Below are 13,769 nucleotides of genomic sequence, written 5' to 3' on the forward strand. Positions count from 1 at the left end.
CCTGGACAAGTTGGCCCAGGGCTGAGAGACAGAGGACTCAGGAGGGGCCTCACTGGGTGGTCCAGTAAGGAGCAGTCTGACCCTACTTGGCCGTATAAGCTCTCTGAAGAAACGGGCCCAGGCCCTTGTCTGCCTAGACCAATAAGTACAGAACCTGGCCATTCCCACAGTGGAACCAGACTCAATGGCAGGTTGGGGACACAACCACGAGTCAGTGGTACAAGCACAGAGTGGAGAGAGGTCAGGACTTACAACTTTGGGAACTGGCACCCTCAAGCTGAGGGGTCTGCTATCCCTGTGGAATGGCCCCAGGGTCCAAATAAGGCCTTCTTCCCCTGGCTGGGAATGAGGGGGGACCCACACGACCACAGTTAGAGAGACCTCACAGAGGGTAAGAGGGACTTGGGGGGCAAGTAGAAAGTGAGGGCGGGGGTTGTGAAGATCAGCAGTAAAGCTGGGTCTAGCTGGGTGACAGCTTTCCATACCGGGGGGCTGAGGCCAGGGAAGGGCCCACAGGGTCTGCTGAGGAGGCACCTGGGGTCTGGCTAGCGAAGGCTGAGGAGGGACCTGCAGCCTGGGTCTCTGGAGGCAGGTAGCAGATAGCAGGCACAGCAGCTCCAGGAGTCTGGGCCAGTGGCCGTGGCATCTCCTGGCCTCTCTGCCCCCTGGTTGCATCTGGGTCCTTGATGCCTCTTTTGAAAGGTTCCTACTTGTTCTTCGCCTGGTTCAGGGAAAGGGGGCTGACTGGGAAGCTGGGCAGGGCCAGGGCAAGAGGGGAAGGAGCTGCGGCACAGGGAGCTCACCACTCTCTCCTTGTAGACGATGTACTTCAACCACTTGAAGTCCTGCCACTTGAAGCCAGCGAGGACAAAGAGGGAATCCCGTTCGTATTGCTCGGGCCGCTGCATGGCACCCTCAGGGTAGGTGATGCGCAGCGTAGTCTTGCTGCCCACGTCCTTCTCAAAGCCTTTCACTGGTGCTGAGTTCAGTCTGCAGAGAGTGGGCCCAGTCAGAGACTGCCTTGGGCTCACTGCATGTGGTCTGTAGGCCTGCGTGTGGGGAGGCACCATGACCCCAGAATACCCCAGATGCAGAGGACAGGGAGCCCAGGCCTTGGGCTTTCCATTCCAAAGCCCTCCAACCCAGGGTTCTTCCTGAGGCTTCTACTGACCTCCAGCCCAATGGGCCAGATGGACAGACAGTTCTCAGTGGGCTCAGGGACCAGGACGTGAAGGTGCCTGAGGCACTGCTTTGAGGAGCTCACCTGACCACAATGTCATAGTCATCAATTCGTGACCCCAGAGACTTGTTGGCAAGGACACCTCCATTGCCCACGATGATGCAGCGGCGGCAGCTGAGGCTGAGGGGACAGACGCAGAGACCTCTGGAGAGCTGTCCACCAGATGTCCTCTCCCCCTGCCCCTTTGGCCCCTGACCCCATGCCCTTGACCAGGCACGGGCTGGGACAGAGGAGGCAGACCAGTGAGGTTCTGGCAGCATTTCTGAGAGGCCGGAACCACGCTGCGGAGAGCTGGGCCACTCAGGGCTCTCAGATACCCCTGGTCCCTGACACTTCTCCAGGGAAACATGGGTGTGGAAGGGGCTTGGGCACTAGCTCTGGGGTGGTGAGGAAGGAGCTCTGGTAAGATGGCATTCTGGGTTAAAGACTCCCCAAGGGTTAGTGGGTTTGGGCCGCCTTCAGAGGAGAGGGAAAAGTGGGCTGAGCTTGAGGGCTACGCTAGAGAAGCAAGAACAGAGGAATGAGCCTGGAGGCTCCAGGACTCAAGGCTGGACTTATTTTTAACTCAGAAGCCCCCATGCACCCAGTAGCCAGCTGAGAACCCTACTCACTTTGCTTCTCGCACCTCTGACCCGGGGGCTTCCCCCACCTAGGGTCTGTTGGCTTCAGAGCTGTCACTGCCTCCTGGATTTAAGCCCCTTCAGCCGCCCCAGCACCCAGCCACTCAGTCCCAGTGCTGAGCTGATCCCAGCCCAGGACGTTCAGTTCTTACCCTCGGATCTCTGCTGCCTGAGGACTGAGATGTCCTGCCAACCGCTTATAGCCCACGGGGGTGGCCAGTCCAGTGCGGCGGCCCCGCTTCGCTGCTCACCCACCCCAGTGTGTATGCGTGTGTGGGTGTGTGGGTGTGCTGGAGAATCTGCCCAGGTCCAGGGAAGGCCAGCTGGGCCTCAGCCCCTCTGCACACGCTGGGCAGCCAAGGCGCAGGATACTGGGCAGCGAGTGGCTCACCTGTCCAAGGCAGGGGTCAGGCGGTACTCTCTGGTGACGGACAAGATGGCTTTGATCAGATTATCTGTGGACAGAGGAGGGAGGCAACTGTTAGAGGGTCACTTAAGGGTTCCCACGAGATGTTTGCCGATGAGCCGATTTGAAGGCACGTGGTCCTGGGGCTAGGGTGGATGTGAAGGTTGGGGAGGGAGCTCCGGACACAAGGCTGGGCCACTGGCCTAACTTTCTCCCTGAGATAGGAGATGCAGGCAGGAGAAGAGGCGGCACACACATCTCTGCCTGGAGCCAGCCCCCGGCACCCGCGCACAGCTCCTTCCTCAGGCTTCCCTGGCCCTTCCCTGGCAGTCTCGGCTGGCTGTCGGAGGCTCTGCCATCAGGCCCTGGGACATGCGCCCCCAGGCGTGGGCCTTGCCTGGGAGCTGGGGCATCTCAGTGTCCCCCAGAATGGCAATGCCGGTCAGAGGCAGAGACCACGTGCTCACTTCTGTGCCCCCCACCAAGCAGACACCAGGAAGCAAACAAGGAGCCAACCAGTGGTGAAGAGCTAGAGTGCTCCCAGCCAGCTCCCCGGGCCAGGCCACTCTGCCTCATTTTCTGATACCATCTTCCCCTCCCTTCCTCCCTCTAACACTGCTGACGTCTAATCCTGTTCTTGCCAGGCTGTCTCTACCTCCTTACCTCTTCAAGCCCAGTGGCCTGGCATCTGCCCACCTGCACTCCGCTCAGGCTGCCCCTCAGCAAGGGCCCCGTGACCTCTGTGCTCTCAGATCCTGTGACCATATTCAGACCTCATTCTTCTTGACCTCTCTCTGGTTTTGGCAATGATGACTGCTCTCCTTTCAAACTCTGGTATAATGAGAGCATTATAATATAACAGATAATGGTATCAGCCTCGGACTCAAATCCTGGCTCTGCTGCTTATGAGCTCTGTGACCTTCGATAAATCGCTTACGTTCTTTGAGCTTTAGTTTCCTCATCTTCCAAATGAAGATGGTAATTCCTGCTGTGCAGAATTGTTAGGAAGACAAAAAGGTAATGTACATAAAGACCTAAAGATAAGTAAGTCGGTACAATCACAGTGAAAAGCATCTTAATATCAAGTAAAGATGTAGCTGTGCATAGACTAAAATCTTGCAACTCTACTCCTAGGTGGAGAGCATCAGAAAACTCACACATTTGTTTAAGGAGACTTGTACAAGAATGTTCATTGCAGAACTGTTGGTAATAGTGAAATGTTGGAGGCAATCTAAAAGTCCACCGAAGGAGGGCTTCCCTTGTGGCGCAGTGGTTGAGAGTCCGCCTGCCGATGCAGGGGACACGGGTTCGTGCCCCGGTCCGGGAAGATACCACATGCCGCGGAGCGGCTGGGCGTATGAGCCATGGCCGCTGAGCCTGCGCGTCCGGAGCCTGTGCTCCGCAACGGGAGAGGCCACAACAGTGAGAGGTCCTCATACGGCAAAAAAAAAAAAAAAAAAAGGTCCACCGAAGGAAAATAGATTAAATGTGGTACATGGAATACTACACAGCAGTTGCAAAATCAGTGACCTAGAGTTATGTGTACCAATACAGATACATCTGAAAAGCGTAAGCAAAAAAATCAATTTGAAAAATACACACACACAAGTACGATATACAATACTGTTTGTAAAGTGCAAAAACCATGCCATATATATATATATATTTTTTTTGGACCGGGGCACGAACCCGTGTCCCCTGCATCGGCAGGCGGACTCTCAACCACTGCGCCACCAGGGAAGCCCATTCATGCCGTGTTTTAAACAGATATATAAATATGCTGTAGAAATATATAAACAGGCATGGAAGGACAACCAGGATACTGGTCTCCTGGAGAAGGCAGGGAACGGAGGGGGACGGGCTACACAGAGCTTGAGTCGTATCTCACGTTTTATCTCCGAAGCTGGGTACAAGAGTACGTGGGTGCTCATTATATTATTTTTTATGCTTTTTTATATGCCTGAAATACTTCATGTAAAGAAAGGATGCCTCTGAAATTAAACACAGCAACCTCATCATTTTTTTTTAAAGATGGACCGGACGACACTGTCAGATGCAGCCAAGATGTCAAGTTAAGGAATGAAAAGCGTCCTTTGGCTCTCCTGGGGGCACTGAGCAGTTTCACTGAAGTGGTGAGGGGAGAAGATATTCTTCAAGAGTAAATGGTGAGTAAGAGGAGACAGTCGGCACGGGCAATCTTTCTAGAAGTCGCATGAGAAAGCGTAAAGAAACAAACCTTGAAGGAAATGTTCTGTACTAAGTGCCTTCAGATACACTTCATGGTGGGCCTCGGGGCAGGTCACAGATCCCTTCCTTTTCCCGCCTCCAATTTCACCTCTAAGGAAAAGCACACTGCTGCTCACTGGCCAAGGCCAAGGGTGTGGACTGGGTTCTTGTTTTCTAGGAGGGGAACCTGAGCAGAATGGTCATAAACTGTGGGGTGCTTTTTCTTGCTGGATGGTGGGCTGTGTATCGGGCTTTCCTGCCCTTCATGGCTTAGCAGGATCCGAATCTTGAGTGAGGATTTAGGAGAAAAGTTAGGCTGCTTGGCTACCTGCACCCATGAAAAAGGAGTTCTTCGTGGGGTTCAACCCAACCCATGAGATTTGTCCTTGGAGGTTGAAGGTCAAAGCTCCAGTTCAAGAGTATCCTTTTGCTGGCCACTGTCTTTTTTTCAGGGAGGGGTGGGCCAGCTAAGTAGAGGGTTCAGGCGTTCTTGAGTCTGCTGGCCAAATGATATCACCCCTTTAACCGTTATCTTATTTAATTCTGACCACAACCTAATACAGTGGTATTATTCTCTCCATTTCACTGATGAAGAAACTAAAGCAAAACATGTTAGTAACTTGTCCATGGTCACAGCTAATAAAGAGGTAGTACTGGGACCGGATCCTTCTATGTCTGACGCTAAAGCTGAAACTCTACCATGCCATGAAATAGGGCAGTAACTTGACACGGAAAGAGAACTGTAAAACTCTCAGGGATGGGAAAGTCTTATGTCAGGAACTGCATGGGTGAGGTCCTTGAGGCAATAGAAGGGGACAGTTCTGAGAGTATAGGGGGAAAGGTTAGCCTTGGACAGGATAAAAAAGGACTGGAGGGGAGGCTAGGTTAAGGTGAAAAAAATCAGGAGGGGATGATGGAGGGCCCTGGGGGCAGCCATCCGGATGGCCTCTATTTTCTCTGGGATTTCCCCCCTCATATCTAGTCCTCTAGCACTGCTGTCTCTGGCACCCGTTTTGTGTGATCTCACAGCACAGTGTTCTTCCCTCATCAGAGTCCTTACTGCACTCCAAGTACCTGTGTCTGCATTAGACTGGAACTTTTTGAGGAGAGGAACCACATCTGTCTACTCCACTGTTGTGTACCTAGCCCCCGGCAAAGTGGTGGTTTCTGAGTAAACATTCCACTAAAAGAAGTAAGAAAAAAGGAAGGACAGGAAAGAGGGAGAGAAGGTAGGGCATTGTTGAGAGGGGTGGATTCCCAGCAGGGAGACTTCTGAGGGTACAGCCCTGTCCTGACACTAGGGAGGTAGCTTGGGGGATGAGATGTTAATGTAAAGTGGGGCAGGGTTCCCAACATACCTTGACCTTTGATCCCAAAAGGCGGCACAAATTCCCGGATCCTAGCCCACTTGCGGAAGGAGTCATCCAGGAACATGGGTGCTGGCTTGGAGAACCTGGAATACAACAGGGCTGTTGAGAGTCCCAGAGTGCACTAGGCTGCAGTGCTAAGTGGCTTTCTGTCCATCTGTCTTGGCTGTGGGTCCGCCAGAAGCCATCCTCCATGTGCCAGCATCTCCTCCCCACTCCAGCCTGCACATTGGGTAGCTGCTGTGCGGGGTCTGACAGATCCGGTTCAGTGGAGCCTGAGTGTGGAGGAGCAGGCCTGGCCAGTCCTTACGTGGCCAGCTGTAGGAGTGGAGAGGCAAGATGCACACCGCAGGATCAGCATCTCAGAGCGAGAAGCTCCCTGGGAGGTTATTCACGTGCGCATCCATCAAATAGTCACTGCTGCCCACGCTGTTCCTGCAATCTGGGAACACGGAGATGAGACACTGTCCAGTGAGCAGAAAAATACCCCAAAATGCAGCCCGTGCGGAGAGACAGAATTTGGGAGAGAATTCTGGGAGGTGGATCACCCAGGGTGAGGAGGAAGGAGAATTCACGGTGAGAGGGCAAAGCAGGTGAACAGTTATAGGAGTTAGAGGTTTGACAGAAGAAAAAAAATCACAGTATCCTGCAGCGGGGAGGCTTCAGACAAGCAGAAGCCTGAGCACTTTTGCTGGCAGAGAGGAGGACCGTGAGAATGCCAAGCTCCACAGGAGGTGGCGGAGGGACAAGGAGTTTACGGGTAGGGGGAGTTTTGGTCTGGAGGAAAGATGGGAGGGAAAAGGGGGAGAGAAGGAGTCATGCGGCGATGCCAAGTTGTGGAGAGAAAAGGCAAGCCTTGCTCTTCTTGGGAAACCGAGGAGTGGGCAGGGCAGGGGGGAGGCTGGGGGGTGGGGGATGGCATCAGAGGGATGCAGAAGGAAGTGAGGGCAGAGTGAGAAGGGACAGGAGGAACCAAGCTCTTCAGAGATGCTTGGACAGCACGATTTCACTTGGAACCTAGCACCCTGATTTTGAGACCTTTCAGGTAACCTAGCAGCCCAGGAGATGGCCAGCACCTGGTCACTTCCTGTGTGTTGACCTTGTTGCGGGGTGTGCTTAGGGCCTTCCTAGCTGAGAACGAAGGTGTGAGGGCCTAGGCCCCTGTGGCTGACTCTTGTTTCTAACAGCCTGAATCAGCCCACTGAAAAACTGAAGACTGGAGGAGGGGCCCTCCCAGCCCAGAAGCTGGAACTCACCGTCCCCCAATGAACTCTAACCTCAGCATCCATTTCTCATTCCCATCATCACTAACACCATTACAATCACCAGACCAGGGGCAAAAACAGCACTAATCACTTGGAGGTCTATCATTACTAGAGGTTTTGAAGTGAACTTGAAAGAGGCAGAAAACTTTCAATGCTGCTCCCTCCCCATCCCTTGCTGCTAGGAAGAAACTGTCAACACGTGATACTGTGGGAGGGCTATTCCCGCACAGCCGCTTTCTTCTGGGCTTCTGAGTTAGCACACTTCTCCTCTGTGTAGAAGGGTCACTCATGTTTCTCATACCTAGTACACATAATCTAAGTGAATTAATACATTTGATGTTTTACCAGAGGCCCCGAGGATTCTGACCAGAGTCCACAAGGTCCCTGGATAAGCCTGGGGCAAGAACCTCTCCTGTGTCAGGACTGAGCTTATGAAAGTTTTGCAGTTTCTCAGTCAGGCATGGACATGATTTTATCTGCCTCCCAATATGTACTGCATGTCATATGCTAGCAAAATCTCCTAAGATCTAGCCAAATGGTCTCAACACATTTTTTCCTTGTCTTCTCTCTTCCTCCATCTTCAGCTGATAGAAAGTTCATTATATTAATTTTTACTTAAACCCCCCCCCCACCCCTTATTGGGCTTCCCTGGTGGCACAGTGGTTAAGAATCCGCTTGCCTGGGCTTCCCTGGTGGCGCAGTGGTTGAGAGTCCGCCTGCCGATGCAGGGGACACGGGTTCGTGCCCCGGTCTGGGAAGATCCCACATGCCGTGGAGCAGCTGGGCCCGTGAGCCATGGCCGCTGAGCCTGCACATCTGGAGCCTGTGCTCCGCAACGGGAGAGGCCACAGCAGTGAGAGGCCCGCGTACCGCAAAAAAAAAAAAAAAAAAAAAAAAAAAAGAATCCGCCTGCCAATGCAGAGGACACGGATTCAAGCCCTGGTCCGGGAAGATCCCACATGCCATGGAGCAACTAAGCCCATGCGCCACAACTACTGAGCCTGCGCTCTAGAGCCCGCAAGCCACAACTACTGAGCCCGTGTGCTACAACTACTGAAGCCTGCATGCCTAAAGCCCATGCTCCGCAACGAGAAGCCACCACAATGAGAAGCCTGTGCACCACAAGGAGGAGTAGCCCCCACTTGTCACAACTAGAGAAAACCCACGCGCAGCTACAAAGACCCAACACAGCCAAAAATAAATAAATAAAATAAATAAAATTTTTAAAAACGCCTCATTTTTGGCGCTTATAAAGTGTTAATTCTGGAAAAAAATACAGATAGGCGCGCACACACACACGTAAAAAGTACTCATAATCCTACAACACAGAGACAATTAACCTTTGGTATATATCCATACTGACTTTCCTTTTCCCATATTATTTTTTAGATTGCGCTGTAGACTACTTTTTTCACTTTATAATATTATGAAAATATTGCTATGCAAATGGACAGAACAAAAACCATAAGCGGCTGGTAACCTGATTAAAAATGACTTCCCAAAATCAAATGTACCAGGATACACAAATGGAAAAATACCCTGAAACCATTTGATTTTATATTTATATCTCTTTTCTCGTAAGCTGATATCCTTGTTTATAGTGATAGTAACATAATTATTTGCTTTATCCTAATATATCTACACATATAGATACATATATAAAATATGTAGAATAGTTTCAGAATAAAAACACCAGTATTATTACTAATACTACCATTACTAAAAATGATTTAGGGAATACCCCCCAGAGAAATACAGATAAATTACTTTGCTTTTGCAGAATTATTTTGGAATAATCCTGCTGAGTTTACTTCGTCAGCAATACATAGTTAAGTTCATTTGTTTCATTCTGTTTTTGCTTCTAGAGTTTGCTTACCCCTCATATTAATTTAACTTTGTTTTATGATGATATAAAACTATAGGGCTTCCCTGGTGGCGCAGTGGTTGAGAGTCCGCCTGCCGATGCAGGGGACACGGGTTCGTGCCCCAGTTCGGGAAGATCCCACATGCCGTGGAGCGGCTGGGCCCGTGAGCCATGGCCGCTGAGCCTGTGCGTCCGGAGTCTGTGCTCCACAACGGGAGAGGCCACAACAGTGAGAGGGCCGCATACCACAAAAAACAAACAAACAAAAAAAAAAACAAAAAAAAACCCTATAGAATTCCAAAATTAAATTCACAAAGCAAGATATATTCAGAGAAGTCAAACTTTCATTTCTGTGTCCAACTCCTGTTACTTTTATTCCCGTATAGTATTCATTTTTATTAGTTTTTATTTTTTCCTCATTTTTTTTTTTTTGGTATAAGCAAATACATAATATGTGTATGTGAATTCCTATTCCCTTCTTCTTCTTCTTCTTTTTTTTTTTTTTAATTGGGGTATAGTTGCTTTACAATGTTGTGTTACTTTTTGCTGTATAATGAAGTGAATCATCTATATGTATACATATATCCCCTCCCTCTCGGACCTCCCTCTCACCCTCCACCCCCCATCCCAACTATCTAGGTCACCACAGAGCACTGAGCTGAGCTCCCTGCGCTATATAGCAGGTTCCCACTAGCTATCTGTTTCACACATGGCAGTGCGCATACGTCAATCCCAATCTCCCAATTTCTCCCACACCCCACAGCCCGTGTCCACATGTCTGCTCTGTATGTCTGCGTCTCTACTCCTGCCCTGTAAATAGGTTCATCTGTACCATTTTTCTAGATTCCACATATATGCGTTAATATACGGTATTTGTTTTTCTTTTTCTGACTTACTTCACTCTGTATGACAGACTCTAGGTCCATCCACATCTCTACAAATGACCCAGAGTTGTTCCTTTTTTACGGCTGAGTAATATTCCATTGTATATATGTACCACATCTTCTTTATCCATACATCTATATTCAATAAAAGGTAACATATACAGTTTTACCTTTTGATTTTTTTCACTATACAATATATCCTGGTAATTACTGCACAGCAGTAGAGGTATATACTTGATTATACTCCATTATGGTTATGTACATATATCATTCAATCAGTCCCCTGGGTGGTTTCCAGTCTGTTGTAGAGTAGGTACCACTAACAGTGGTTACAGTGAATAACTTCATGCATATATCTTTTCTATTTGCCAATGTATCTTTGGAATAGATTCCTAGAAGTGGGTTTGCTGAATCAAAGGGAAAATGCATATATATAATTTTGCTCCATATTGCCAAACTCCCCTCCACCAGGATCACACCATTTCACATTACCCACCAGCAACAAATGACAGTGTCGTTTTCGCCACAGCCTCACCAACAGAGTATACTGTCGAACATTTCAATTTTGCCAGTCTGACAGGAGAGGAACAGTATCTCAGTGTGGTTTTAATTTGCATTTCTTTTACTGTGTGTGGAATTGAACACTGTCTTATATATGGAAGGGCCATTTGTGAATTTTTCTATGAATTTTGTTCATATCTCTCGCCCATTTTTCCAAAAGGTTATGGGTTTTTTCTTTTTTCCCCTAGCTTTATTATGATACAATTGACTATAATTGATATATAACACTGTATAAGTTTAAGGTGTACATGTTTTCATACACATATGTGACAATATGATTACTACTACAGCACTAGCTAACAATCTTCTCTTTTTTTTTTAAGCTCTTTATATATTAAATATATAAATCCTCTGAGATATGGTTACAAATATATCTCTATTGAGATATAAATTGAGTTTATTTATTCACTTGGCTTGTGGTGTTTTCCTTTCTTGCTTTCTTTTCCCCCCTTTTTTACAACAGATTTTTTAAAAAAGTGTAGTCAAAGGGAATTCCCTGGCAGTCCAGTGGTTAGGACTTGACGCTTTCACTGCCAAGGGTCCAGGTTTGATCTCTGGTTGGGGAACTAAGATCCAGCAGGCCGTGCAGCATGGCAAAAAAAAAAAAAAAAAAAAAAAGTTGGGACTTCCCTGGTAGCGCAGTGGTTAAGAATCTGCCTGCTAATGCAAGGGCACAGGTTCACGCCCTGGTCCAGGAAGATCCCACATGCCGTGGAGCAACTAAGCCCACGAGCCACAATTACTGAAGCCCACGCGCCTAGAGCCCTGCTCTGCAACAAGAGAAGCCACTGCAATGAGAAGCCTGCGTACCACAACGAAGAGTAGCCCCCGCTCGCCAAAACTAGAGAAAGCCCGCACGCAGCAATGAAGACCCAACACAGGCAAAAATAAATAAATAATTTTTTTTAAAAAGGGTCAAATTTATCAATCTTTTCCCTTATTGATTCTGGGTTTTGAGTTTTAGTTTAAAAAGTTTTCTTCATTCCCAGGTTATATTCTTTCCTGGTTAGAATCCCATCCACCTCTTTAGTCTCTCTCTTGCCAGGATGCTATACCCTCTTGTTCCATTGTCTTTTTGTCCCATCCATAAAGCAAAACCCAATCAGAGATGAATCGAATCCTACACTCTTGCACTTCATATACTCAGAGTGCTGCTAGAAAACACACACACACACAGACTGGTACCACTACAAATTCATGGACTGAGCCTTAGTTGGACCCGCACCTTTGCTCAGCAGCTATTCCAAACCTTCTCCACTCTCCATAAACTCTCTATCCCTTTCCCACTTTATCTAAGCAGGTAGCTCTTCTTTTTTCTCACTTCACAGACAAAACCAAGCCAATCAGATAGGAACTCCTTCAGCTTCTTACTTCCTTCCCCCACCCTAGACCCATCAAAGCTGATCTCTCCATCACACGATGCAGCCCACTCCTGTTTGTTTCCCCCTAAGCACACAGCAAGCTCAGGTCTCTCCTACCTGAGAACAAACAAACTCAATAAACTGTCCTGGCCACGCACCCATGCTGCCAGTCTCTCTCTCTATCCTTTCATGGCAAAACCTCGATAAAGAGCAGTGGCTATTCTGTCTCAAATTCCTCATCTCCTATTCACTCCTCGACCTACTGCAATCTGGACTTTACTCCTCTGAGACTAGTTGTGTCCCACCAACCGTGCACTACTTGTAGCTCCCTGAACATGCCAGTCTTCATGCATTTACACATGCAGTCTCTGCCTGAAATGTACCCCTGTCACCCTTCCCTGTATTCCCCAATCCCTTCCATCTCTATTTGCCTGGAAAATCCCTTCTCATTCTTTAAGTTCAGATGCTGCTTCCTCTGGACAGCCTTCCCCCAGGAGGTGGCTCAGTGCCTGCAGAGGCCCTGGAAGCTGAGCGGGGAGGGCCATAAACAACAGGAAATGGGGTGTGGTGATGGTAGAGGTGGTGTATGTGTGTGTGTTTGTGTTAATTCTGCAGGCCGTCTGGGCAGAGCCCCATGCTACACCTGGAAGAGAATTCAGGGGCTTCTGTCCAGAGGCCAGTGTGCCAGTCTGGGGGCCCAGCCAGGGTGGAGGTGGCCCTTGAGGTGCAGAATAACTGGCCAGACTAGCAGGGGTGTGCGACGCCTGACCTGCTTGCCTTGGCCAAGGGGGTAGTGGGGCAGGGTGGGGCAGGCTCCAGCAGACAGGCCCCAGCCCGCCAGCTCTGCACACAAAGCAGCTTTGGGATCAGGTTCAGAAGGGTGTGTGTGTGAGTGCGTGAGAAGGAACAGGGGAAGGGGGAGGCAGAAGTTGTACGGGGACCTGTGCGTCTTTTCTTCTTGGATCCTAGAGCATAGCAATGTGGAGAGTTGAGGCTCTAGGAGGGTACATGCTAAGGGTGGGTCTGACCCCTGTGCCTCTCATAACAAGGCTGGACCCCAGGACCCATGAGGCTGCCCTGCCCACAGGCCTATAATGATGACTCGGCACGATGGTCAGTCTGCCAGCCAGGATGGGCAACCCAGGACACCTCAAAGGGATCTCTTAGTTCATTTAATGCCCAGCAGTGTGGCTGAGGTGAAGTGTAGAAGGTGAATGTCCCCAATTCTGGTTCGCCCACCTAAACCAATTCCTAAGGCCCAGAACATCAAGCCTGTGCCCTGAGACCAGCAGGAAAGCTAACTGAGTCTTACTAACTGGGAGGGGAGTAGTTCTTTGTGGTACCAGCAGACACAGAGTAGGATCTTCCTCCTAGTTCCCACCATCCCAACGGCAAAAGGTGCCTCCAGGGGCTTCCCTGGTGGCGCAGTGGTCGAGGGTCCGCCTGCCGATGCAGCGGACATGGGTTCGTGCCCTGGTCCGGGAAGATCCCACATGCCGCGGAGCGGCTGGGCCTGTGAGCCATGGCCGCTGAGCCTGCGTGTCCGGAGCCTGTGCTCCGCAACGGGAGAGGCCACAGTGGTGAGAGGCCCGCGTACCGCAAAAAAAAAAAAAAAAAGAAAAAGGTGCCTCCAGATGTGGGTTTGCTGGATTAGGGCAACACACGGTTTCAGCTCTCCATCTGTGCCTGTTTGGTTGTGTGGCCAGCCTTCTGGCCACAAGAGCCCAAGCAGCCCAGGAGACAAGAGGAAGGCAGAGCCCAGTAGTGGGTCCCGAGACCAGGGCCCACAGCACATCAGTCTGCCAGATTCAGCCACAGGCCTTGGCCCAAAATGAGTGAGACTGTCATCCAGTAGGGTGAAAGCCAAACCGCAGAGATCCTCCTTTCTAGAACCTGCTCTGGGAAGCGGTGGGGTGGATGAAGCAGAGGGACACACGTTTTCTAGAATCTACCTGTTCTTGTTTGGGATCTCGCT

General features: G+C 49.8%; 1 protein-coding gene across 2 annotated transcripts in view; it reads right to left on the reverse strand.

Annotated features, from left to right (window-relative positions):
* ST3GAL3 (ST3 beta-galactoside alpha-2,3-sialyltransferase 3) overlaps positions 1 to 13,769 on the reverse strand; it is a 236,996-nt gene that overhangs the window by 21,444 nt on the left and 201,783 nt on the right. For both annotated transcript variants that reach the window (XM_082834380.1, XM_082834379.1), the window contains exons 6-9: positions 5,851 to 5,945; positions 2,252 to 2,315; positions 1,265 to 1,360; positions 804 to 990 (exon numbers count right to left, since the gene is read on the reverse strand). In XM_082834380.1, coding sequence (XP_082690506.1) covers positions 804 to 990; positions 1,265 to 1,360; positions 2,252 to 2,315; positions 5,851 to 5,945 — 442 coding nt within the window. The remainder of the gene's footprint in view (positions 1 to 803; positions 991 to 1,264; positions 1,361 to 2,251; positions 2,316 to 5,850; positions 5,946 to 13,769) is intronic.

Source organism: Leucopleurus acutus, assembly GCF_964270905.1.
Source record: "Leucopleurus acutus genome assembly, chromosome: 2".
In the NCBI taxonomy this organism is placed as follows: Eukaryota; Metazoa; Chordata; class Mammalia; order Artiodactyla; family Delphinidae; genus Leucopleurus; species Leucopleurus acutus.